The sequence below is a fragment of the Mesoplodon bidens genome (genome assembly GCF_964165515.1).
Source record: "Mesoplodon bidens genome assembly, chromosome: 4".
Classification (NCBI taxonomy): Eukaryota; Metazoa; Chordata; class Mammalia; order Artiodactyla; family Ziphiidae; genus Mesoplodon; species Mesoplodon bidens.
This window is the reverse complement of record NC_138160.1, coordinates 163132647-163159812: the sequence shown is the minus strand read 5'-3', so window position 1 is coordinate 163159812 and position 27166 is coordinate 163132647. Positions and strand designations below refer to the sequence as shown.

The window sequence follows — 27166 nt, the reverse complement described above, 5'->3', positions numbered from 1 at the left end:
GAGCCTTTGGGTGTCTGTCTCCAAGTCCAATTAATCGAGCAAACTGTGACCACCAGTCGAGGGGCTGGTTGGTTCTTATTCACATCTCCCCACTCCCCAAACCGCCCCCCCCCCGCCCGGGTGAGTTATCACAACTATCCCAGAACACAGGGTAGAAGGAAGTATGGCTTTGGATTATAGATTACTGTGTAGAGTACCTTTTTGTGTTCTATATTATGGCTTTGTGTTTATATATTTGTGTTTATATAGATATATGTTATTTCGGTAGGTATATATACATAGGCCAATCCCGTCTCTCAAACCGGGTCCAAGTCTCATTAGGGCAAGGAGCCGTGCTTTATGCTTCTTCATAATCACCAGTGGTGCCAAGGACAGTTGAGGGCAGTACTGTGACTTCAGAAAATTCCTGCAAAGCAAATAGCCTCACGAGTCCTCCACTTGGTAGTGGAGCAGGTTCTGAGCACATAGTTTAAGGGCTATTCACTCTCAGTGCAGGTGCCCTTCCCTTTCCTCTCCCGCCTCCCCCCTTCGGGTTAGAACACTTCCCATTATCCTCCGAGCCACCACAAACCTGTTTTACCACTTTGTCACCCTGCAGCAGCATTGAAAATTCTTGTTGCTTGGTAAGCTGACGCTGAAGCCCCTAAGACAAGCCTCCTTTCTTTCCCCTTCCCTCGCCCGCCCGTCTGATAGGGGGCCCAGATAAGACTGCATCGCTGCTCTGGCTACCCACACTCCTGGCCGGAAGCCGGCCCCGTGTTCATTGTGGAAGGTTTCTGCTTTAATGGGCACCTTGGCAGAGAGGGTTAGGGATGTTGCCGCAAGGGACAGATGGCCTAGGTTCAAATCTCAGTTCCCTGGGAACGTGGAAAAGTGGCTTAACCCCCTTGAGCTCCTGTTTCTTTATCTGAAAAATAAGTTATTGTAAACATTGAATTGGAAAATCCACATCGAGCGCGTGACTGTGCCTGGCACACAGGGAGAGCCCAGTGAGCGGAAGAGGGTGGTGACCTCTAGCTAGTGGCCTGCTTGCGCTTGGGAAGGAACTCGGATGAACTGCGTCCTCCCTGGGCTCGAGGCCGCGCTGGGTGTGTGCTTGTGTACCAGTCTCCTCGTTTCATTGTCTTTACTCCCTCGAAGAGCAGTTTTTATTCTGCCTCACTGATGGGGCTGAGGCCCCCTAGCTTGGGAGCGTCGGAGCTTGGTTTGGAACCCGGGACTCTTGGGTTTTGAAGCTCGTGTGTTACCACCTCCCCTCCTGGTATCATCCCAGATAACCCCCTCCCCAGACCCAGAAAACATCAGGCCCCTTACCCTCTCGCTTGGGACCCTTTTCAGTGTCTAGTGGGGGATGACCCAGTCGCTTCATGGCCTCCCCGCTTTTCAGAACCTGGGGGAAGCTGAAACTCATCCCTTTGTTCACTTCGTGGTCAGCATACCCAGTTTTTAAAAGAAAAAAGGTTGGGCTTCCCTGGTGGCGCAGTGGTTGAGAGTCCGCCTGCCGATGCAGGGGACGCAGGTTCGTGCCCCGGTCCGGGAGGATCCCACATGCCGTGGAGCGGCTGGGCCCGTGGGCCGTGGCCACTGGGCCTGCGCGTCCGGAGCCTGTGCTCCGCAGCGGGAGAGGCTGCGACAGTGAGAGGCCTGCGTGCTGAAAAAAATGAAAAAAAGACAAGAAAAAAGGTTGCTGAGGATTGAAGCATACCTCGTAGAGGAGCCTGAAAAGAAAAATCAAGCCCAACGCTTGGGATTTGGCCCTGTCAGCTGCCCCGAGCCCTCGTCAATAGGGAAGTCTAGGCCCACCAGCCCCGTGGGAGGAGGAGGGCAGGACAGCATCTTTCTGCATGTCCCCAGGGCCACCCTGCCCAGGTGAGAGTTGTCTGGACAAGACCAAGAGGAGTCAGCTGCCGTCAGAGCCTTCGCCTGGCGTCTCTGTAGCTGTCCTGTGGCTGCCGGGTGTGTGAATCTCTCAAGTGCTGTGAGAAAGGACAGCTGTGTGATTTGGAAATCCTGAAACACACCCTCTCCTCCCCACCAACCACGCAACTTTTCTTTCCCTTAAAAAAAAAAAAAGATGCATTCACTGAGTGCATAATGGTAACCCTTTGTTCTCCTCCCCCGCTCCCCAGTCCTAAGAGTGTTCCCTCTCCCAGCTACTCTCTGGAGCCAAATTCCAGAGCCTGGGTTGCTAAGGCCGCTGAGAGCCATCAGGTAGAAGGTGCCTGAGGAGCCTGAGGCCCGTCAGACAGACCGCGTCTGTCCCCTCTTGAGGATTCAAAGCCACCCTCCCCCAGTTAGCAGAGCACAGCCGGGCACAGACCCTTCCCCAGAGCCCCCAGCCCTGTTCAAGCAAACTACGTCTCCCCTGCACCCCTTTCCCATTTGGGGCAGGGCCACCTCCGGTCCCAGACACTCGGCTCTGCTGGGAAAAAGCTCCCTGTAGACTAATTTTTCAAACTAAATCTGAGACCAGTCTTAGCCGACCGGGCAGGCTTGCCCAGGCCCAAGTCCTCGAAAGGAACAGACAGGCTATTTTTAGTGGGAAGACATAACTGGGGCTTTGTTTTCCCTGCACGGAGGAGGCTGAAATAACGGAAGGGAGGAGGGGGAGGGCCGAGCTGAGACCGCATCTTCCCCCCACCCCCTACCGACCCACTCCCCTGCTCACAGGCCCGGACAATGAGGCCAGGATGGCAACCTGTGATTCCCCACTCAGGTTATTTTTAGTCCAGGACACTTTGGCCTCGAGCAGGAAACCAGAAAGGAATGCCTATGAGTGGTTTCTCATCCTGAAATAATGGGTTTGTGGTGTTCCCGTAGACTGTAAAACTTCCTTTTCTTCGCCGGGAACTGAAACCTCGGCCCTAGCCTTTGATGAAAGTGTGAAGCAGTTAAAATTTCTCTCTGCCCTCAGAACCTTTTCCACAGCACAGCCCTCCTTCCCCAGAGGGCTGGGCTCCCCACCACCTCTGATTTGTCTGACCTTCAGAAAACGACACCGTTACCCTTCGCTGTTTTACTCCCATCGTCCCCCATCAGAACGAACCTGTGTGTAGGGCCTGGATCAGCTGGGAAGCTTCCAAGGATGGAAGTATTCTAACTCCTCACATTTGCCTGGTACTCCCTAGTTCCCTACCTGATGTTCCATCCTTATCCCATTTGACATTCTTCACAGCTCCGTGAACATGGGCCGGGCAAGATGACATTATCCAGGTTTTCTCAGAGGAGGAAACTGAGGCTCCATGTGCGTGAGGGCCATGCCCAAGGTCACACTACTAAGTGGTAGGGCTGGGAGTTCTGCATCCTTCTAACCTTTCCTTCACTGTGGCCATTAACGAGAGGAGCATCCCTGTGGTTCTCACCAGGGATGATTTTGCTCCTCTCCCCCAAGAGACATGAGGTAAAGGACGGAGACATTTTTGGTTGTCACAACTCAAGGTCAGGATGCTGCAAGCATCTGGTGGGCAGACACCAGGGGTGCTACTGAACAGCCTACAATGCGCAGGACAGCCCGACAGCAAAGAATAGTCTAGCCCCAAGAATCCTGAGGTGGAGAGAGCCAGATTAAGGGACATGAAAAGATGTTCAACATTGCAAAATCGGGAAATGCAAATCAAAGACCACGATGAGCTATTACCTCACACCTGTCAGAATTGCTATCATCAAAAGGAACACAAATAACAAATGTTGGTGAGGATGTGGAGAAAAGGGAACCCCTCCTACACTGTTGGTGAGAATGTAAATTGGTGCAGCCACTGTAGAAAACAGTATGGGGATTTCTCAAAAAACTAAAAACAGAACTACCATATGACTCAGCAATTCCACTCCTGGGTATATATCCAAAAAACACTAATTCAAAAAGATACATGTACCCCAACATTCATAGCAGCATTATTTACAATTGTTAAGGTATGGAAGCAACCTAGGTGTCCGTCAACAGGTGAATGGATAAAGAACATGTGGTATATGTATACAATGGCATACTACTCAGCCATGAAAAAGAATGGAATTTTGCCATTTGCAGCAACATGGATGGACTTGGACAGCATTATCCTAAGTGAAATAAGTCAGAGAAAGACAAATACTGTATGATATCACTTATATGTGGAATCTAAAAAATACAACAAACAAGTGAATAAAACAAAAAGAAGTGGACTCACAGGTATAGAGAACAAACTAGTGGTTACCAGTGGGGAGAGGGGAGGGGGAAGGGCCAGTATAGGGGTAGGAAGATAAAAGGGTTATTATGGGATTATATGAAATCATGTGGGTCAAACTTTTGAAAATTGTGAGGTACTATAGAATTTAAAGAATCTTTCATTCAATAAATAAGGTAAAATAAAACAAAATAACGTTAAGGGGGAAGAAAAGGACTGTTCCATGCCAGATACTAAAACTACACAAACATATTCAAGCCTGTTGGATCAAGTCTAGGACATTACCACATAAATTATTAATTATAGCACAGCATACTGAGTGCAGTGTCACAGCTATGCACAACGTGTTATGAGAACACCTAGCCCAGCCTGGAGGACTCGAGGATGTAATCAGGGAAGGCTTCCTGTAAGAGTTGACTTCAGGAATGGTGTTGCTTCTGCAGCCCCGCACTATGGGACATTTGCAATTCGACAGGGATCTTCTGTGCCTTATCCAATAGGCAGGACCTGGGGAAGAAGGGTATGCAGGGAAGAGAGGAGACTTCTTCCAGGACTGAAGCACTATGGTCTATGCTTTTCTTCTGGGAAAACCCCATCCCTTGCCCTATCTCTGTCTGACCTTTCCTGTTGACTGTCTCCTAGAATCGATAAGAAAATGTCTGATGCTCAGGGCAGCTACAAACTGGATGAAGCGCAGGCTGTCCTGAGAGAAACCAAAGCTATCAAAAAGGCGATCACCTGTGGAGAAAAGGAAAAGCAAGATCTCATTAAGGTACGAGAGTTCTCAGTGATGTGGGCCCCATCCCAGTTTCTCCTGAGCACCTTCCTATGCCAGGACTCATGTGGGCTATTTCCACATGCTGCAAGATCTGTGAGTTCTCCTCTCTAGTTCTCTTGGGCTTTTAGTCTCATTTTATAGAGGAGGAAATGAAGGTTCAGAAGCATGAAGTGACTTGCCTAAGGTCACACAGCTAGTGTCAATGGCAGAGCTGGAACAGGAGCCCTCTGGTCTAGTCTAAAGGCCACCTCCTTGCCACTAGCTTTAGCCATCTGGCTTATTTTGCACAGAACCAAATGGAGGGAGGTGGTTTCAACATTACCTCGACATCAAAAGGTAGCATCTTTATAAGCATTTCATTTCATGTTCCAGCTCTGTGCTGGGAAGTGACACATGATGACAGATACGATTTACTATCTCTCAGGCAGTAGTGCCAAGCACTCTGCAAGCACTGTGCCTCACTTATCCCTTACATCAGTGCTAGGTTATCTCCATCATACAGCAAAAGACTGCACAGATCAGAGAGTAAGTGGTAGACCCAAGATTCAAACCCATGGACACCTGACTCAGAAGCCCATTCTCTTAACCCCTGTACATCCCACCTACCCTCAAAGGAACTGCCTCCTTGAGCTCTGAGATATTCTATTTTCGTTCCCATCGGCAGATGAGCAGTCAAGCTCAGAGACACTGTAAATGACTTGGTGAAGGAAGCTTTGCACTCTGTGAGAAACAGAATAATTCATAGCTCCTGCCCAGGACTGCAGCCCAGTGACAAGACATTAGCAGACAGTGAGGCATGTTCCGATCGTGTTTAGCAGTTAAGAGTACCAAGTCGGGCTTCCCTGGTGGCGCAGTGGTTGAGAGTCCGCCTGCCAGTGCAGGGGACACGGGTTCGAGCCCTGGTCTGGGAGGATCCCACATGCAGCGGAGCAGCTGGGCCCGTGGGCTACGATTGCTGAGCCTGCGCGTCTGGAGCCTGTGCTCCGCAACGGGAGAGGCCGCGATAGTGAGAGGCCCGCGCACCGTGATGAAGGGTGGCCCCCGCTTGCCACAACTAGAGAAAGCCCTCGCACAGAAACGAAGACCCAACACAGCCATAAAATAAATTAATTAATTAAAAAAAAAAAAGTACCAAGTCGGATAGACCAAAACCAAATCCTGGTTCTGTCAATTGCCAGCTTCTCCCTGTAACCACTCCCTCGTGGATAAAATGGGGGATAATCATAGGTTACTCCTCGCAGGACCGTGGTTAGGATTAAATCAGATCATGGTAGAGCTGACAGTTATTGAGTATTGACTGAACTAGTGCTTTACACGGGTCATCTCGTTTAATCAATATGATAGCCCTGTGAGATAGGACCCGTGATTATTCCCATTTTGCAGGAGAGGAAACTGAGGCACAGAGAGCTTCATCAACAAGCTCAGACCACACAGCTAGGAAGTAGCAGAGCAGGGGTTCCAGCTCAGTCAGTGTGTCTCCAGAGCCAGTGTCCACATTGGTTGACCCCATGTAAAGGGCCTGGCCCAGTGCTTGGCACCTACTCACTGGTAGCTCTTTACAGGATAAGTGGGATGTCTAGGGGGAGCATGGGTTCCTAGTAGATTGATAGCGAGTGACAGGCCCAGAGCTCCCTCCCAGGAGGGCACATCGCCAACCCTGCCCTCCGTTCCAGAGCCTTGCCATGCTGAAGGACGGCTTCCGCACCGACAGAGGGTCTCACTCTGACCTGTGGTCCAGCAGCAGCTCTCTGGAGAGTTCAGGTTTCCCGCTGCCGAAACAGTACCTGGATGTGAGCTCCCAGACGGACATCTCAGGAAGTGTGAGTAGACAGCGTGTGCTGCTGCGGGCCCCCGACGGACAGAGTACCCTTCTTGTTACTCACCCGAGGAGCTGGCTGGTGACCGTCTATGGGCCTGGCTGCTAACTCAGCCTTCTGGAGCTCCGTTCTCCTGCAGACCTCCTGGCCCCCCGGATGACATGAGATGATGATGTGGAGAAAAAGCCAGCACTGACTCCCTGGCCCCATGAACGCATCTCTAGATGCTGCACAGAAAGTATGCTTGAAGGACCAGGCGTCTTTCTCTGGTTTCCTTCGTGCTAATTTGCAGCGCCATTCTGTTGTTCTTTCACCAGCTGGGAAACAGGATATTTCCCTCCTGTTCATCCCAAAACAATGCATACAGCTTTCAGACAGCTGCTTGCCTCCCAGTTCAAAAGCTCAGCCCGGTCAGAGTCATGAATAGTGCAAGTGCTGTCCAGACGTCGCTGCTGAAACACTTAGAGCAGGACGGACCCACGGCAATCCATAACTTCGAAGAGCTTTTGTTTTCCTAGAGCAGGTGACATTGAATGAACCAGCCTCCATGGCTAAAGGCTATTCTGTCTGGTCTCTATAGTCGTATTCCCACTTGTGAGGAGAAGCTGTGTTCACGTCTGATGGGGTGAGCCTTGTAGCTTCTTGTCACTCCCGACAGAGCGTGGAATGGCAAACGGGCTGCGCTCTCCTTCCCCACACCACCCATGTGTCCAGCTACAAGCCACCTGTGGGCCGAAGTATTTGTGAAGGAACTGTGTGCCTTCTTCCAAGTTCTGGAACCGTCCTCTCACTCACTCAGTGTTGCACTCCTGACTGCAGGCTCCCTGAGTGTCTGGTGGGGCCCCCTCCCCAGCACGCCCAGAATGGCTATCTTGTGTATTTGCTGTCCGTGTTTCCTCCTGACCAGCTGTCCGCCATGCTTCTGGTGCTTGAATGGGCTCCAAGCCATTTGGGGCTGCAAGATGATATTCTGGGCCCTCGGCTTCTCTTCTAGAAGTGTTAAATGTCTGAGTTTGGGGCTCTTCCCATGCCTTAAGGAAAGAAAGTGTTTTTCCCCTAACTAGCTTCCCTGCAGTTCACACAGCCAGCTCAGTAATTGGGGACTATTTTTAGCTGCTTCCCACACAAGCTGTCAAGTCTCTCATGAGCTCCTGAAACCCAGCTCAGCACTGGCCACAATAGCCATATAATTCCCGACTTGTCCTTTCCTCCAGTTCGGCACCAGCAGCAACAATCAGTTGGCGGAGAAGGTCAGATTGCGCCTTCGATATGAAGAGGCTAAGAGAAGGTAATTAGAGGCTGGGGGCTGGGGGCAGGATGGCCCCAACAATGATAACTACCGCTGTAGAGTGTCTGCTCTCTGCCTGCTTTTTACACATCTCATCATGTTTAATCCTCGCAAAGATTGTGAAGGTATTATCATCTTCATACTTTAATCCTCTCTAAGACTCAGGAAATGACTCAACCAGGGACACTTAGCTAGATAAAGAATGGAACTGTGCTTTGAACCATACTTTAAACCTCAAAGCCTCCTAATCTTTCCACTTGCCCGCCTGAAAATCAACCTCTAAAATCAAGGTTTACCAGCAATCGTACAAGTAGTTTGGTGTGAAGGAGCACAGCTGGGGTTTTAGCAACAGGCTAAAAAGACTACGGATACTACCCACTTCAGTGTCTCCTGCCCAACTGGGAACAAGCTGTGTTTTTAAACTGTGTAGACACCAGGGACTTCAGATGTTCTGTGGCTTCACAGAGTCCTAAGCAGCTGGGTTCCACTGCCACAAATAAAATTAAAATAGTAATCAAAGCTGACATTTTTAGAACATCTGTAACGGTCCAGGCAATGTGGACAGGAATCCGATAGAAACTATTCAATAGAAGAAGCAAAAAAGGAAATTTGTTGGCTATTGAACTCCAAAGTGCTGCGGTAACTAGCTTCAGGCACAGCTGGATCCAGGGATTCAAATGATGTTACATAGACTCAGACGCTCTCCTTTTCTTAGCCCTGCTTGCCTTTGTGTTGACAGACTTTCCTGTCAAAGCAGAAAGATGACCCCAGCAATTCTAGGCTTACATACTACCAGGTTAGAAACCCCAGAGGACCTACCTTCCACAACTGTTTTAACAAGCTTTGGGTTTGAGACTCACTGGCTTTTCTGGGAGAACCAATCATTATTGCAGGGTGGGAGGAATAAGAATTCTATGAAGGTCCAGGCATGGGTCACGTGCATGACTCTGGGAAGGGGACTGAGGTCAGCTTTGTGGGAACCAAGTGACTTGAAAGTACGGGAGGACTGATTTCCCAAAGAAAATGTGGAATACTGTTAACAAAAGAAGGAGAAATTGGATACAGTTCAGGTGGGAAGAAACACATCCTGTGCACTATTTCAGCTCCCCCTAGAGGTCCAGCAAAACAGCACGACTTCTACGTTTGGACAACCACTTCTTGTCCCCTCTGAAGGCGACCACTCGGAACCCTGGATCTATTCCAGTTTGCTGGAATGCCTATCTTAGATGATCTGTTATGGAGAAATGAAAGGACTGAAATCTTCCCTTTGAGGTTGAGCCGTTAAACTTCTGATCACAGAGCTTCCTGGCTCGTCCTTTATCCAGCTTTGTGCCTCCCCCTTCACCCAAAGGTAGTTGAACACATTATTGACCGTGGGATTTTTGCAGAAAGTAACGCCTGTGGCCGTAATACGTCTCCGGTCAAACATGTGTTACGTATAAAGAATAGAGCAGCCTGCTGAATGGGAAAGCAGAGGCTGCAGGTCTTGAAGCAGGGAGGGCAAGTGGCTATATAACGCAAGGTCTGATCATTGTATGCCAAGTTTTGTCACGTGTGCGTTTCTTGGGAGTGAGTCTAGCAGATTTCATCAGATTCTCCTAAGGATGTATGGCTAAAAGTTTAGGGATAACTGGCATAAGAAAAACGCCACCAGAAAGTACATCCAAGAAAGCATCAATTACCCCTTCAATGTCCCATGTGTAGTGGAGCCCCTGCCAGACCTGGCCATACCACTCTATCCTTGAAGCAGCTGGATGGATAACAGCAGCGACAGAGTTATCCCAAAGCCAGTTTTGATGGATTGCTCTATATGTGAATATGGAATTTAAATTAATTAACTCTGAGAATCCCTGCTGAGACACTTGGCTGGGGAATGAGCACATGTAGATGTGTTTCTCTGTATGGAATTTTCACTACACAGCATGGACATCTTGTCTCCAACAGTGTTTTGAGTTTGGTCACATCGTTTGCAGATAAGATTGAACTGTGACATCCCTGGTGGTGCAGTGGTTGGGAGTCTGCCTGCCAATGCAGGGGACCACGGGTTCGATCCCTGGTCCAGGAGGATCCCACATGCCGCAGCGCAGCTAAGCCCGTGTGTCACAACTACTGAGCCTGTGCTCTAGAGCCCGCGTGCCACAACTACTGAGCCTGCGTGCCTAGAGCCTGTGCTCCACTACAAGAGAATCCACTGCAATGAGAAGCCAGCGCACCGCACCGAAAAGTAGCCCCTGCTCCCCACAACTAGAGAGAGCCTGCACGCAGCAACAAAGACCCAACGCAGCAAATTAGTCATTTATTTATTTATTTATTTTTAAAAAAGATTTAACTGAGGGTCCAGAGGTCTGGGACCTCAACAGATATTGACCATGTTTATGACCTGCAGTCTTAGGTGAGCCATATCCTCTCTGGCCATCTGTCCAACAGGGTTACCACCAGGTCCTATCCACCCTTTAGGGATGGGGTGAGGCTAGGACAGTGATAGCTAAAAGCACTTTGCAAAGACTAAATCCTAAAGGATCACATGATTGCTTTTAAATATTTGAAGCAATACTCTTAGCAATACTGTGAATCTTAATTGATCCAACAATAATCATACCTAATGTCTATGTAGCACTTGGCATTATATAAAGAGCTTTTTTAAAAAAATTTATTTAATTACTTAATTTATTTTTGGCTGCATTGGGTCTTTGTTGCTGTGAGCAGGCTTTCTCTAGTTGCAGCGAGCGGGGGCTACTCTTTGTTGTGGTGTGCGGGCTTCTCTTGTTGCAGAGCATGGGCTCTAGGCATGCGGGCTTCAGTAGTTGTGGCTCCTGGGCTCAGTAGTTGTGGCTCGCAGGCTCTAGAGAACAGGCTCAGTAGTTGTGACACATGGGCTTAGTTGCTCTGCGGCACGCGGGATCTTCCCGGACCAGGGCTCGAACCTCTGTCGCCTGCATTGGCAGGCGGATTCTTAACCGCTGTGCTACCAGGGAAGCCCCAAAGAGCTCTTAATGATGTGTTTTCACTTGGTCCTCGTAACCCACCTTGCAGGTGCCATCATTATTCCCATCTTACAGATGAGGATACTGTGTCTCAAAGCAGGGAAGGGCTCCCAACTCCCTCCTGTAACACTTATTAAGGGCCTGCAGTGTACCAGGCACTGTGCTAGAAGCTTGTGTTACCTAAATGATTTCTTAAGAAGGTCAGAGCCAAGACTCCAACCCAAAGCCTCTGACCTCAAATCCACAGCTCTTCACAGGGTATTGCTGCCACTTTCTAGATTGAGAACGCAAGGTGAGCAACGGCAGTATTTGCTGTGGTCATAGTGGGCCCATGACTGCCACTGGTTCAGCACTTACGTGCCAGACACACTGAACACATAAGTGCTCATTTTCACACCAATTCTGAAGGAGTAACTTTTCTTATATACAAGGCTCAGGGCATGTGCCCAGCATTACACACCTAAGAAGTAGTTAAACCAGGGAATAAGCACAGTAGCAGCAGAAACATTCACTGAGTGAATGTTTAGCATGCACGAAATGTTGTGCTTGGACATTTTATGAATTATGTCATAAAACCTTCAACCGTTACCCCACAAGGAAGGAAGTTTTGTTATTCCCTCAGAGAGACGAAGAGACTTGCCCAGGGTCACCTAGCTAGTGGTAGGAGGCTATTGCCTGGTGACGAATCCACCTCTACTCTATCAGGCTTCGTGTCCCTGCGGGCAAGGACACTGCCTCTAGCCTATCCCTGCAGAGCCTACTCACGGTTGGCACAAGGTAGGCACCGCATACGTTTGTTAGATACAAATCTGTTCCTTGAGACCACACACTGATTAAAAGGAGGTCAGTCACTGTCAAAGAGGATGCTCTGGGGACAGCATGGCTCCTTGGACCATGTAACCTTGGAAACACAGTCTGTCACACTGCTCCCGCATTGCCCTGGGCGCACCAGTCATGCTCACCTTCTTGGCCCGCAGGGTCGCCAACCTGAAGATCCAGCTGGCCAAGCTTGACAGCGAGGCCTGGCCGGGAGTCCTCGACTCTGAGAGGGACCGGCTGATCCTCATCAACGAGAAGGAGGAGCTGCTGAAGGAGATGCGCTTCATCAGCCCCCGGAAGTGGACCCAGGGGGAGGTGGAGCAGCTGGAGATGGCCCGGAAGCGGCTGGAGAAGGACCTGCAGGCAGCCCGGGACACCCAGAGCAAGGCGCTGACCGAGAGGTGGGGCTGGGCTGGGGGCCGGGGGGCCGGGGCCCTTCCCTCGCTGCCCGTCCGTCCTCCAGCCCTCAGCGGGGTGGGGAGAGGTGACGGGGACAACCTGGGGCTCCTGGGCTCCAGCCCGAGGACACTCAGTTTAAAGATCTCACCACTTTCCAAAGTAGCGAATCTGGGGAATTGACTCACCATCCAGCTACCCCAGAACTTTACACAGGGAATCGCATTACCAAAAAATCTGCTTACCTGCAGGTTTTCAGAAATTATCTTCTGACTAAGATAAACTCTATGTAATTTAGAGCAGTCGTTCTCCAACTTTGTGACAGTGATTCACATTGTATTATTATCTGATAGACAACAGTTTCACAAAGCAGTGCATACTCTTTCTCTGTGTGACAGCCCTCTGATATTTTCTTTTATGTTGCATCTCTTTTCATGCTGGTCATGACCCACTAAATTGATTTTGCCACATGCTAACAAATTGCACTTTGCAGTTTGAAATACACTGGTTGAGATGGGGGTTGCGCACTGAGATGTTTATAGGAGTCAAGGAGGTGATATAAATGCCAGAGGCCCACCTGGCCGTGGGCCATGTTAGACTGGAAGGTAGAGACCCCACTTGTCTAAAGCAGGCGCCGTCTGCAGCCAGTGGAGGTGCAGGCCCCAGGCTGCCAGAGGCCCCCATATTTCAAGAAAAGAGTTTTTTGGATTTTTTTTTTTAATATTGGGAACTAATCCAAAAATTTTTTTAAATACCATGAGGGCTAAATCAGCTTCATCTGTGGGCTTGATTTAACCTGAAAGCCACTGGTTTCCATTCTCCGGTTGAAGCCTTATAACAGACTTTACTTCCTTCAGTGTCTCACCAGCCTCCACACCCACATTGCACAGAGCACAACTCCGTGTTCACAGTGGGTCCTACAGTCCCCAGTTTCTCATTCATTCATTCATTCTGTCCATCAGCCCATTGTTTATTCATTCATTCATGTAAGAAACGTTTTGTTGCACATATTTTGTGTGCAAGGCAATTTGGAGGATTCAGAAATGAACAAGTCACGATCCCTGCCCTGATACCCTTAAAATCTATTCAGTTATTTTCACTCTTTTTGGCAGCAGACTTTATTGAATAAGGTCCCTGCCCTTAAGGAGCTGGAGTTGAAGATGGTGATTTTCAAACTTGTTGGGGGAGGTGGTGGGGGAGAGAGATGAGTAAGGGAATTCCTCTTTCCAGTGAAATCAGAGGCAGAAGCCCAGTTTATGAAGCAGATAAACCTGTCTGGGCCCAGTGGCAGCAGGTCAGGCATCCTAGGTGCCTGGCTGTGCTCCTTGCATCACCCCATGATGGGTCCTAAGATGCCTTCAGGGAGCCTCCCGAGTGCTAAGGAACCCTGCTTGCAATCCCGCCCCCCTAGTAACTGAGTAAGCTCTATTTGCACATGGTGGGGTGCCAGACGGGTCACGTTGGCCAGCCTCTTTCTGGCCTCTTGTAACCACATCACACAGTCCATTAACTGGTCAATGGTGGGGAATCTCTTCCCACCAAGCCCCTTGTCAGAACTACTACCAAGGATGTGTCACTTTCCTCTCCTTTATCTTCCCCTGGGAGGGGTGGCTGATCAGCACTGACCTACCACCAGGCAGGTGGGAGAGGGAGGAGGAGAGGGCTTCAGTATTTGGTGCTTTGTAACCCTAGGAAGCACCTTCTAGAATTCTCTCTTAGTGCCAAGACTTTGTCCTGCTTTCCCCAAGGCTGTCTGTGCACCTTGGGGACAAGGCCTGTGTCTAGACACCTTTGTGCCTTTAGTGTTACTTGAATGAATAAGTGGTTCGCCATCCCGGGCAGACCCTTACAGGCCTCTGTATGCATCTCCTGATCTGTCTACCAGTCCTCTGGGCCCCTGACTTGCTCCCAGACCCTACAGCCGTCACTAGAAAGCCCTTAGCTTTTCATTATGCTCACAGCCGGCAGCTGAAGAGAACAGATCCCTGGCAGCCTTACTCCTTGTTGGGTCAATAGAGATACCCTTCCCACCATCTACCTTGTGCAAGTCATTGACCAATATGGACTTCAATGGCCTAATAGGGAAAAAAAAAAAACCAGGATAATTACATTGAATACTTATATATTCTGAAGGCAGGTGGTTGAACCAGATTGTGAATTGAGGCTCTTCTCTGCTATCATAATTTTGGTTTCTCGAAACTAGGATTGGATATTCTCTTAGAGACCCCTATACTACATGCAAAATGTACCATTAAGTACCAGACTCTATAAGCTATATCATCTCATTTAAACCTCCCAGCAACCCTGAGGTTAATCTCCATTTCATAGTTGTGGAAACTGAGGCTCACCCAACATCAGCAAATGGCAGAGCTGGGATTACAACCCAGGCTTGCTGGCTCTGGAGCTCATGCTTGCCTTAAGTCTCCTGCCCACTTAGAAGTTCTTTTATTATTGCCTTCAGCCCCGTCTTTCAAAGGTCTAATTGCTCCCCTGGAACAGTGAGTTCACACGGCCAGTCCAGGGAAGCCAGAACCTCCACGCCGTAGCAGCTGCTGAGCAGGTGTCTCGAGGTCCCAGAGGGCAAGGTCCTCTGGGGGACATGCAGAGAGAAACCAGGGGACACGTGGGCAGGAAGAGGTGAGAGCCTCGGGAAGGACAGGGACAGGGCTGACGGCTGTAAGCCTCTTGCACGAAAGAGAGGAGAAAGCCCACCCAGCCGTCTTCTTCTGTGTTCAACTGTCTGCCTCTGGCCCCCTGTTTGGCTGTGTTCATCCCTCTGACTCTCTCATTCTCTCTCTAGGTTTCTTTCTCTTTTTGCTTCTCATGCTCCTCTCTCTCTTCTCTCTCTCTGTCTCTCAACATGGGAGTATTAGACTCGTCACCTCACCCAACAGCCTCTCTTTTCAAGGTGCCTTTGAGAAGGCCAGGAAGAGACACATCCAGGAAGAGCACACCACAGGGCCTACCAAACCCCAGTGTCGAATCAATCAGAGGCACAGATGTCCCCCCAGGACTCCCCGTCCTGCACGCTGCTTCCTCCTCCCTCCCCAGGGGCCCTCCCCAGCACCCTTGAGAGCTGCAGTGCCTGTTAGAGTGTGGACTCCCTACCCCCACCCCAGGGACCAATTCCCCAGGCCTGAGGTGGAGCCCAGGCTCTTGCATTTTTAACCAGCACCCCAGGGGCTGAGCCGCAGCTTGTGGGGGTTCCAGCCCCACCTCCTGGGTCCTCTGCCTGCTTCCGCGCTTGATGTGTTCTTGGCCTCCCGGCATGTGCCAGGCAGGCATCACATGCAAACACCGTATGGCCAGCAAAGCCCAATACCTGTAGGAGGCCGCCTCGGCATCTGTGTGTGGCTGCTGGTAGCTACACCCCTGTGCTCGGGAGGTCAAGGCCATCTGGCTCCCGGTCCCCTCAGCCTCCTGTTGGGGCTCCACTGGGGACCTGCACTTACTGCCAGAGCACACCTCTGTGGTCTCCTCCCAGGGGAGAGGAAAACAAAGGTAGAAATGGTGGCCCAGGCTGCGCCTTGACCCCAGACCTCACACCCTTTCAAGGTCTTGCTCTCATGAAGGGTCAGATTCCATAGTCGTGTCCATTGCGCTGAAAACCGGGATTTTGTTCATTATGGGCTCCATCTGCCAGCCCCCCTAGTCCCGGGCAGGACTCTGGAAAAACAGGGCTGGGGACTGAGCTGGCCAAGAACCATGCCGAGGCCGCGGCTCCCGGGGTCTTTTCTGAAATCTCACAAGGCCAGTTCCCCCAATGACTGGTCCCTTATCACTTTGCAGTTGTGTCTCAAGCCAGCTCTGGTCTTCACGGCAAGGCCTGTGCTGGAGGCCTTGGGCGTGTCAGTGGAGGGATGGCGTGGTTAGGTTTTCCATGGAAATGAACTCTTTCTCCCAGGCCCCAGGCTGGGTTGGCTGTGCTCTGGAAGCAATGAGTCAATCATTCCTCCTGCAGCAGGATGGCATAAGGGGATAAGATGCCAACGGTGGGACATATCTGACCATGGGAGATTTAACGTCCAGGTCTCTCAGCAGAGCAAATGAGCCTTCCCTCCATCAACTGGGGAAAAGTCTTCCATTCAGCAATAACTTTTCAAGCACATCCATGCGGCGGGCGCCATGCTAGGGGCTGAGAGAGTGAGGCACAGTTCCTGCCTTACAATCTCCAGCCAGTGCAGCAGCTCAGAAACCTTACTGTGCCTAAAAGTCACCTGGAATAGGGAATAAAGATGCAGATTCCAGGGAATTCCCTGGTGGTCCGGTGGTTAGGACTTGGCACTTTCACTGCCGGGACCCGGGTTCAATCTCTGGTTGGAGAACTCAGATCCTGGAAGCTACACAGCGTGGCCCAAAAAAAAAAAAAAAAAAAAGATGCAGATTCCTGAGCCCTGCCCCTAGACTTTCTGATTCAGTAGATCTAAGTAGAATTCAGGGATGTGCATTTAATGAGCACACCTCCCCTTCTGGTGGGGGAGCTCTGTGGGCCACAGACAAAGAACCACTAATCTAGTGGATGCAGGAGAGCAGCCCAAGTCATGAGTGGGTGATGGAGCTCCTTCCCTGTCAGATCCAAGGAGCAGCACCCTCTCTGGAGCCCACCCAAGCTGCCCCCATGGGGAATTTCAGGAGAAACTGGGGGCTGAGCAGAGCCTATATCCAGCCATCCCTTCTAAACTCAAGGGTTTTGCCTTCAGGAAGGGAGCTGCTGAATTGGGCTCTGCTGTGGGCATGCCTGGGTGCAGGCCTTAGTTCCCGGGTTCTCACTCTCTGTCACGCTCACCTGGATCCTCCCCAGGCTCTCTGGAACCACTCTCTTCAGCTCCTTGGCTGACTATTGCCCGTCCATTCAGCCTTGGGATGATAGACTCAGAGCTCAGTCCTGGACCCCACCTTTTTTCTCCTTCCAAATTTTACCCTAAGATGGTACATTCATTTGTTAGGGCTGCCAAACCAAAGTTCCACAAACTGGGTGACTTAAACAATGGTAATTTATGTCCTCACAGTCCTGGAAGCCACAAGTCCAAGGACAAGGTGTTGGCAGGGTTGTTTCTCCTGAGCTCTCTCTCCTTGGCCTGTGGATGGCCATCTACACATGGTCATCTACCGTGTCTTCACTTGGTCTTCTCTCTCTGCATGTCTGTACACAGCATAGGGAGGGATGGTTGGGTGGAATTCTAATTCTGCCAGTAACTCTCTAGCTTTAAGTAAACTATTTAACTCTAAGAGCCTCCGTTTTCTCGTATATAAATTGGTTAAAAAAAAATTCTTACTATGCAGGGTTATTGTGCAAATGATTTAAGGCAATGTTATCAGTTTCCTAGTCAGCCCCTGGTATATAGCAGGTGATGCATATAGCAGTTACTATAGGATTATACGTAGAGGCCATACCTCTCCAAACATCATAATATAATGCCTCCAGGAAGTTCTTGTGTGTGCGTCTGTGGGTCTGTGTGTACATCTCCGTGAGCCCATGCCTGTGATTCCTCTTCCGGGCAGATGGAGGCGGGTTCCCTCCGAGCTCCCCACTCATGCCTTCTCTCCCTTCAGGTTGAAGTTAAACAGTAAGAGGAACCAGCTGGTGAGAGAGCTTGAGGAAGCCACCCGGCAGGTAGCAGCTCTGCACTGCCAGCTGAAAAGGTGAGTAGTAGGCAGTGGGGTGAGCGCTCCCCTGGGCACGGCCACATGCAGGCGTCCCGAGGCAGCCCAGCCCAGCTTCACGTGTCCTCCATGGCCTGAGGGTGCCCGTTTAGAAGCACAGCAGGCAGACAGATGATCTGGGGGACTCGCTCTGGGCCTGGTGTGGCTGGGGGCAGGGCCCTTCACCTCCCCAGACCGCAGCCTCCTTGGTCCTCTGAAAGCACAACAGAAGGCCCCAGTTGGGTGCTGGTGTGTCTTGTTCACGTCTCTCCAGCCCACTTGCACAACGCAGAGAAGGTAGGCCTCAGGCTGGGGCCTCGGTGGGCAACGTGGCTGGAATTTTCTCACAACATTCTGTTTTCATCAAATATCTTTAACGGTTGACAATGCTTTTCAAATTACACTTAGGCTATTACGTTTCCTTTTTCAGAAAACTATCTTAACGTGTAAAAAGTGAGTTGAGTTGAAGGAAAATATTAAGCAGCATTATTTGGGGTTGGAGTCAGATATGGAGAAATATGAAAATGGAATGCCGCCGGTGGAGGTTTGAGAAACAGAGATATTGAGGAGAAAGTGGACTTTTAAGGCAGCGGGCTTGGGTTCGAATCCCAGCTCTGCCAGCTCCTGATTATGTGGCCTTCTCAGGATATCCTCTTTAGTGACATGGGGATGTGTGGTCCGCCCTGGAGACTGTCAAGAGGGTCTGATGGGATGTTGCGTTCTCAGTGCACGTGGTGCTTCTCGGGGGAGGTTCGGGGCGGCCCACCCACTCGGTGTCCTCGCCCTCCCTCCCCCGCCCCAGCCTCTCCGGCAGCATGCAGAGCCTGTCCTCGGGCAGCAGCCCCGGATCCCTCACGTCCAGCCGGGGCTCCCTGGCCGCCTCTAGCCTGGACTCCTCCACCTCGGCCAGCTTCACCGACCTCTACTATGACCCCTTCGAACAGCTGGACTCGGAACTACAGAGCAAGGTGGAATTCCTGCTCCTGGAGGGGGCCACGGGCTTCCGGCCCTCGGGCTGCATCACCACCATCCACGAGGACGAGGTGGCCAAGACCCAGAAGACAGAGGGGGGCGGCCGCCTGCAGGCCCTGCGCTCCTTGTCCGGCACTCCAAAGTCCATGAGCTCCCTGTCCCCCCGTTCCTCGCTCTCCTCCCCGTCCCCGCCCTGCTCCCCTCTCATCGCTGACCCCCTCCTGGCTGGAGACGCCTTCCTGAGCAACCTAGAGTTTGAAGACCCCGAGCTGAGTGCCACTCTTTGCGAACTGAGCCTTGGCAACAGCACCCGGGAGAGGTACCGGCTGGAGGAACCCGGAACAGAGGGCAAGCCGCTGGGCCAAGGTACAGGGCACCACATCCAGAGGGCGGGAGCCTCCAGGAGGGAGGAGGGTGGGAATTGTGCTCGGGTCCGAGTTCCAGACCCCAGTGATAATTATGGGCAACGTGGTTTTGTGGTTTTTTTAATTAATTTATTTATTTTATTTTTGGCTGCGTTGAGTCTACGTTGCTGCGCGCGGGCTTTCTCTAATTGCGGAGAGCGGGTGCTACTCTCTGTTGCGGTGCACGGGCTTCTCACTGCGGTGGCTTCTCTTGCTGCGGAGCACAGGCTCTAGGCGCACGGGCTTCCGCAGCTGTGGAACGTGGGCTCAGTAGTTGTGGCTCACAGGCTCTAGAGCGCAGGCCCAGTAGTTGTGGCACACGGGCTTAGTTGCTCCGCGGCATGTGGGATATTCCCTGACCAGGGCTCGAAACCGCGTCCCCTGCATTGGCAGGCAGATTCTTAACCACTGCGCCACCAGGGAAACCCCTACGGGCAACATTTACTGACTGCTTTCTATGTGCCAGATCTTTACATGGTATACTGATTTATTTATTCATTCAGTAGGTATTTATTATGTGTTTACTATGGTCTAGGTCTTGAGCGAAGGGTTTTCCATGGTGGGTTCATTCATGCAACAGATATTAAGTACCTCCTGAAACTAAATGCCAGTCCTGTGCTAATGGGTGTACATGGATTCATTCATTCTTTCATTCCACTGATATGCCATGTGGGTTAGTCACAAGGATACAGCGTGGAGGACAGACAAGGTCCTGGTTCCCGTGAAGCCTACATGCAAATGAAGGCACAGACAATAACTGTACAAGCAGACCAATAAAAGCACTAGGAAGAAAATAAAACAGGGCATGTGATGGAGCCTTTCGGGTTGGGTTAGGGCTGCCAGTTCAGATTGGGTGGTGAAGGAAGGCAACACTTGAACGGAGCCTTGAGCAGGGAGAGGGAGCCAGCCTTGGGAGAAGCAAGAGCAAAGTCTCTGAGGCTGGAGCAAGGGGCTGCAAGAGGGGCCAGAGGGAGGAGATCACCAACAAGGCAGAGAATTGGGCAGAGTACGGGTTGCGTAAGGTAAGGAGTTTACGTTTTACCCTCATTGCAGCAAGGATCCGTGTGACTGTTTGAAGCCAGGGAATGATATGACTCCCATTCTGCATGGGGTCAGAAAAGAGCCTTATGGTGTGGACTGAGATTCAGGTCGGAAGCTGTCATCATCAGCTTCAGGTCGGATGCTGATGATGACAGCTAAGATTTATTACAAGAAGAATCTTTATCTTTACCAGCAACCACATAATAAATGATAATAGTTAAAATTTACTGGGGTGCATTATGTGGTGAGCGATGTGCTTTACATGATGAAATAGGTTACTTCCATTATACCCATTTCACAGATGAGGAAACAGAGGTTCAGAGAGGTGCTTCCCCAGCAGGTGGGGAAGCAGGGATTGGCATCTGGGTTTTTCTGACCCCAGAGCCCAATCTCTTTATCATCACGCTCCCCTTAGGACATGAGGCAGCTCTGTGTATTTATTCCTAAGACACTCCTGGTGCTCGCTGATGCCATCATGCATCAAGTTCAGGTGTGCGAGATAACAGGCACCGTTAGGCACACTTACTCACATAAGCCTCACAACAACACTATGAGGTGCGTGCTATTATTATCCTCCCCTCACAGACTGAAAGGAATGAGACTCAGCAAGGTTAAGTGACTTGTCCAAGGTCATTGTCACTGCTGTGAAGCGGTAGACTCAGGACTGGCTCCAGGACCACCTGCCCAGAACCCGCAATGAGCCATGTGCCAGCTCTGTCGGCAAAGGGCTCCTGGTCCTGGCTCCCGTGAGGCCAGCTAGAAGCTCAACCCACTTCAGCCGTCAGCTCCAGGAATGGGTGGAAGGGCTGCCGCTGCACCCAGAGCTATCAATTCCTTCATGTGCAAGGGCCAGTGGGAGCAAGGGGGAAACGACGAGATTTCCCCGTTAATTAAAGGCTCTGCTGGGTGCGTGCCAGCCGCTTCCTCAGAAGAGGAGCTGAGAGATCCCTGGAGCTCCCTCACCGGGAAGGGAGTCTTGCTGAGTGCCCTCAAACAAAAATAAAAGCAGGCTTCCTACTGCAGCCGGTGGCAAGCTTCAGAAAATTGTTCCCTGGAGAGGAGGGGTGTGCAGGTGGTACCCCTAACAAGGCTCAAGAAGCGTTCCCGGCGCTCCCTGTCTAAAGGCTGCGATCAGCTGGCTCGGGGATGCTGGGGCCCCAACCGAGTGCAGGGAACGACCCCCATCCCCTCGCCTTCCGCCACAACGCTCGTGTCTCAGGTCGGCGTTTCTTCATGCCACCTCCAGAAGCCTTCCCCGCTGCCAGCTGATGCCAGGCTGAGCCCAGACACTAAGCAGGTTATGCGATTAGTCCCACTGTTCAGTCAGCAGACAAATTAATCTCCTTAAGTGGTTTAGTGGAGGGTGGAGAGGGGTGGGTCTGAAGGCAGGAGGTCTCCAGGGCTGCAGCAGCAGATGTGGGACACAGGCTGGGAAAGCCACGCCCACGTGGCCCCTTGGCTTCTCCCAGGCTCACTGTCCCCATCCCCACCCCCAGCCCCTTCTCCAGTCTGCCCACCCCCCGCCCATGTGCCTGGCACACAGGGACGTGCTGGCCGTGAGGTTGAAGCCCCTGAACCTGTCCTTCCCCTGCTGCGTGGAGGTCAGGAGCTGTCCTATTCATCTTAGTAGCTCTGAACTTAGCAGTGGACCTGGCACACCGTCAGCACCCATTACTTGGGGGAAGGAAGGAATGTGCAGTGTGTGCTGAATGCTTGGGCCTGAGCCCCGGGTAGAGACTTCTGAGGGCCTCTGTCAAGGGCAGGGGAGATGGGCTGAGTTAGGAATGGAATGGGATAGGCGAGTAGCACAGCCAGGACTTACGTCCTTCCCTTCCTCCTCCTCTTGCCCCTCCCAAGGGCGTCCGGGGGCTGTTATTTTGCCCCAGGTGTGTAGGGATCGATCTAGAAGACATCGCTGTAGTGATGCGAATGATAGTCGTAGTAGCTAAGGATGGTGGTACTGACTTTTCTAGAGCACTTCCCCTGCACCAGTCTGTGTACTAAGGACTTCCCTTTATCATCTCATCCAGTCTTCCCAACAGCCCTGCAAGGCAGGTATTATTATCCCCATTTTACAGATGAGGAATGCAGGGCTGAGAGGGAGTAAATCAGTGTCCCACTGTCATGAAGCAGTATGTGGCAGAACTGAGATTTGAACCCAGGTGGTTTGGCTCTGGAGTCTGAGACGTTAAACACAGAATCACACGCTACCCTTTCCTGTGCCGCAAAAAAAGGCAGGACCTTGCTGTCAGGTTCAGAGGTGGCTGGATTTTGGTGGGACCACGTTACGACAGTGAGGGGATCAAAAGATGTATTGTGACGACAGTATCCTGATTTCTAAACCCTGCCTTGCCATCCTTCCTTTTTTCCTCTCTTCTTCCAGCTGCAAGTAAGGCTCAGGGGTGCGACCTGAAAGTGGCCTGTGTCTCAGCTGCAGTGTCGGATGAATCCGTGGCCGGGGACAGTGGTGTGTATGAGGCTTCCGTGCAGAGGTGGGTCCCTGAGCCTTGGGAACTCTGAGTGTGCAAGGCCCCGGGCCTCCTCAGGTGTGTGGGAGGGACTCACAGGAGGGTGGTGCTGAAGAAGCAGGCAGTGCTTCTCCTCCTGGGGCTGGAGAGGCTTCACATTTGGGAGACTGCTAGTTCCGCAATTGCCATTAAGGGTGTATGGCTAGAGGAGCAAGTATTAGAGAAAGCGCAGCTGCTGCTTTAAGAGAGGGATCCGGGGTAGTTGTGGGCAGGCAGGGTCCACAGGGAGGCTGAGCAGACCCAAACCTTCCTCCTTGAGGACACAGCTGCTTCCTCCCAGAGAGAACCCTGTCTCTAGAAAATGACTTTGGCCCCTGGTCACTACAGGGAAGCCTCACCCTTTCTTTCCTGTGTTGCTTTCCAGACTGGGTGCCTCAGAAGCCGCTGCTTTTGACAGTGACGAGTCAGAAGTAGTGGGTGCAACCCGGGTTCAGATCGCCCTGAAGTAAGTGGCAGGGAGGGCAGGACAGAGGGGCGTGGTCTGTGCAGGGTCTCCTCCTGGCCTGCAGCATCTCCAGCATTTACCCTCACAGCTGCCCAGCGAGGCAGGCAGAACCAGCGGGACCTGCTGACGGCTGTGGGCTCCTAACTAAAGGGGGTGGGGGGCGTCTCTTTCCATGCCCCCCAGTTCCCCATTTCACAAAAGAGAAAAAACAAGGTTTGAAGACCTTGTAACTTGCCCGGATTCACTGAGCTGGCCAGTGGCAGAGCCAGGCAGGGACCAAGACCTCCTGCCTTTTGGTCTGTTTGGTCGTCGTTGCCACGGCTTTTGTCTTATCATCTCACCTGGACCGAAGTCAACCCCTGGGGGCTGCAGCCCAGATTTCTTATTGTTTTCTCTTGATGCAGGTTGGCCCCAATATTTTTTAAAATAGGAATTAACTGCCAGTGTTGAAATGTCAGGAAATTTGATACAACCTCTGGCTTCTCTTTAAAAATTCAGACCGACAGCTCTGGACCTGCATCCCTGCATGGCAGCAAACACTGGGCCTGTGCCTTCCAGCTCACCGCAGTCCCCAGGGCAGCCAGCAGCCGCATCTGTGATGATTAAGGGAGAGAGAGATAAATGTGTTACTAACAGGTGCTCCATATGCCCCCTTTTCATTTCAGGTATGATGAGAAGAATAAGCAGTTTGCAATATTAATCATCCAGCTGAGCAACCTTTCTGCTCTGTTGCTGCAGCAAGACCAGAAAGTGTGAGTGTGTAGCTGACGGGCTGTATATTATCCTCTCCCGCCCTGCGCCCATCCCAGGGGACACTCTCCTGCTCTGTTCTGCTCCACCAACGGGCCCCGTAAGCCTCTGTGGGTATTTAGTGCACATGACCGTGATGCACAGTGTCAGTGCCGTGAACGTGGATGCAGGCAGGGCGGCAAACACGCTCACTCTAAAGAGGACCGCCCCAGACAGCTCCAGACCTTCCACATACGCGTCCTGAGCCCCTACCAGGTGCCAGCACTAAGGAAGGGGTGGCGAGCGAACCTCTGCCCTTGTAAACTTGAAGCCTGATGAAGAGGAAAGTCACAGCCTCTTTTATCTGCTCTAAGCTCGAGTATTCCACGCAGAAAGAGCCGGGCCTGCCTTTCTGAAGAGCCGGCTCCCATCACTGTGCTTCTTTTGGCAGGTTGAGATGGGTGTTACCTTACAGTTGTTGATACAGCAAAGACCTGCACTGTCTGCCTCCCAGCTCGGTCCTATGCAGACCGGATTTATGTTTCATTGAGCTCGTCTGCCTACATGTTCCTCCTTTGCTAGACCGTAGGCCTTGAGGGCAGCATCAGGAGCTTATATTTCCGTGGCCTGCACCCAGCCAGCGTCTGGGGTGTGACACGTGGGAAGGAGGAAGGCAGGCCGGAAAACAGGCAAAACAGAAGGAAGACAAGATTGGACGCTGGACTTGTGTGCAGTCTTTGCTGTTACAAACAGGGCCGGGATGAATAACCTTCTCTGTAACTCATTGGTACTTGTGCAGCAGTATCTGTGCCTAGAAGCCAGCTGTCTGGGTCAAAGGGTGAATGCACATGTACTTTTGTTAGGATTGTCACCTTCCCCGCCACCTGAGTTGTGGCATTTTGCCTTCCTACCAGCGGTTGTATGAGTATCTCTCAGTGTTAACAAGCAGCCTCTCAGATCCTTCTGTTCACAGCAGTTTGCACACCGTTGGCCTCAGGCTCCACAAGCTTTGAGGGCCTCATGATTGGGGGATTCAGTAGAAGGAAAAGCAGCACGTTGTCCCTGGGGCCCTTATGCATCCCTCATGAATAACTGCATAACTACTGGAGAAATTACAAACTCTTGTCCGCTGCTGTTTCCTTGGGGATTTGCAGCAGCCGTTTAGCCTAACACCTGAACCCCAGACCCGGGCTGACCTGACCCAGGCTCTCCTGTGTTTCTGTCCCTCTAGGAACATTCGCGTGGCTATCCTTCCCTGCTCCGAGAGTACCACCTGCCTGTTCCGGACCCGGCCTCTGGACGCCTCGGACACCCTGGTGTTCAACGAGATGTTCTGGGTGTCCATGTCCTACCCAGCCCTTCACCAGAAGACCTTAAGAGTCGATGTCTGCGCCACCGACAGGAGCCATCTGGAGGCGTGCCTGGTGAGGACTGTGTCTGTCTATCTGTGCAGCCTTCTGTCCTTCTGGGGATTGGTCCACCTTGCACTTCAGGAAGAAGGCTTGGAGAAACACAGCTTGTGCTATCCGCCCAGCCTTTCTTGGGTTCTAGGCAGGGGCTCTTCCACAGATGAACAGCGTTGTTCCCAGACTTATTGAGAGCAGGGGAAGGGGGGGCGGGGAGCTCCTTTTTCTGCCGTGGAATTGCAGCGCCACATCCCTTGTGCCTGAGGCTGAGTCACCAGCCTTCCCCACTATGTGGCCTAAGACTCTTTAATTCTGTCTGTTTCCTTTTCTGTAAAACCAGCTAACACTGGCTACCTCACAGGTGGTTCTCCGAGGGTTAAATGAAGCACTAAAGCAGTGCCTCTCGAACTTTCACGTGCACACAGGTTACCTGCAGCTCTGGTTAAAATGCAGACTCTGATTCAGCAAGTCTGGGTAGGCAGGCAGCAAGATTCTGCATTTCTGTCAAGCTCCCAGGTGATGCCAGAACTGCTGGTCCCCGTAGCAAGGATGTAAAGCAAAGTGTCTGCGCACACGAGGTCTCACGGAAAATCAGTTCCCATCCCTTTCCTGCTTGGCTAGGGTTCATAACAGCGTCATTGCCATTTATGTTGTTGTTACGCTCACAGTAATGCAATAGCTTGTGTCAATTGGATGCAGTTTGTATGGTGGGCTCTGAGCTAAGCTCCTTCATGTATTATCTCTGTTGATCCTCGCTACAATCTTATAAAATAGGTAACTGTTACACCAGTGAGGAAACCGAGGCACAAAGAATTTGCCCAAGGTCACACAGTGGGGAAGTGGCAGGAACAGAGTTAGAACCCAGGCAGGTCCACCCATGTCAGACCCTGGATGTTTTCTGTGTGCCGTTACAGTGCTCCCTGGAGCCCCCAGGTGGATGATGACTGCAGGATTTGGCAGGCAGGGTGGGTGCCGCTGAAGGATGGAGCGGAAAGCTTTTCCAAATCCAGGCTCCAGGGAGTTCCCTAGTGGCCAGTGGTTAGGATTCCTGGCTTTCACTGCCGTGGCCTGGGTTCAATCCCTGGTTGGGGAACTGAGAAAACCCACAAGCTGCGCAGTGCAGCCAAAAAAAAAAAAAAGCACATATATATATATATATATATCTACCTAGATAGATAGACACAGACACACACACACGTGTGTGTATATATATAAAAGGATAGGGCTTCCCTGGTGGCACAGTGGTTGAGAGTCCACCTGCCGATGCAGGGGACATGGGTTCGTGCCCCGGTCTGGGAAGATCCCACATGCCATGGAGCGGCTGGGCCCGTGAGCCATGGCTGCTGAGCCTTCGCGTCCGGAGCCTGTGCTCCGCGACAGGAGAGGCCACAACAGTGAGAGGCCTGTGTACTGCAAAAAAAAAAAAAAAAAAAAAAAAGGAAAAAAAAATACAGAATTAAAAAAAAAAATTATTTATTTTATTTATTTATTTTTGGCTGAGTTGGGTCTTTGTTGCTGCGTGGGCTTTCTCCAGTTGCAGTGAGCGGGGGCTACTCTTCATTGTGGTGCACGGGCTTCTCATTGCGGTGGCTTCTCTCTGCTGCAGAGCACGGGCTCTGGGCACGCGGGCTTCAGTAATTGTGGTGCGCAGGCTCAGTAGTTGTGGCTCGCAGGCTCTAGAGCGCAGGCTCAGTAGTGGTGCTGCACAGGCTTAGTTGCTCCGTGGCATGTGGGGTCTTCCCGAACCAGGGCTCAAACC

The 27166-nt window shown here is 51.5% G+C and overlaps 1 protein-coding gene across 4 annotated transcripts in view; it reads left to right on the top strand.

Moving 5' to 3' along the window:
* The window catches only part of WWC1 (WW and C2 domain containing 1), a 148139-nt gene that overhangs the window by 95363 nt on the left and 25610 nt on the right, over nt 1-27166 (top strand). For all 4 annotated transcript variants that reach the window (XM_081231708.1, XM_081231709.1, XM_081231707.1 and 1 more), the window contains 10 exons: nt 4800-4929; nt 6609-6755; nt 7967-8040; nt 12002-12244; nt 17793-17882; nt 18685-19220; nt 22683-22791; nt 23192-23272; nt 23938-24024; nt 25233-25425. In XM_081231708.1, the coding sequence (XP_081087834.1) occupies nt 4800-4929; nt 6609-6755; nt 7967-8040; nt 12002-12244; nt 17793-17882; nt 18685-19220; nt 22683-22791; nt 23192-23272; nt 23938-24024; nt 25233-25425 (1690 nt within the window). The remainder of the gene's footprint in view (nt 1-4799; nt 4930-6608; nt 6756-7966; nt 8041-12001; nt 12245-17792; nt 17883-18684; nt 19221-22682; nt 22792-23191; nt 23273-23937; nt 24025-25232; nt 25426-27166) is intronic.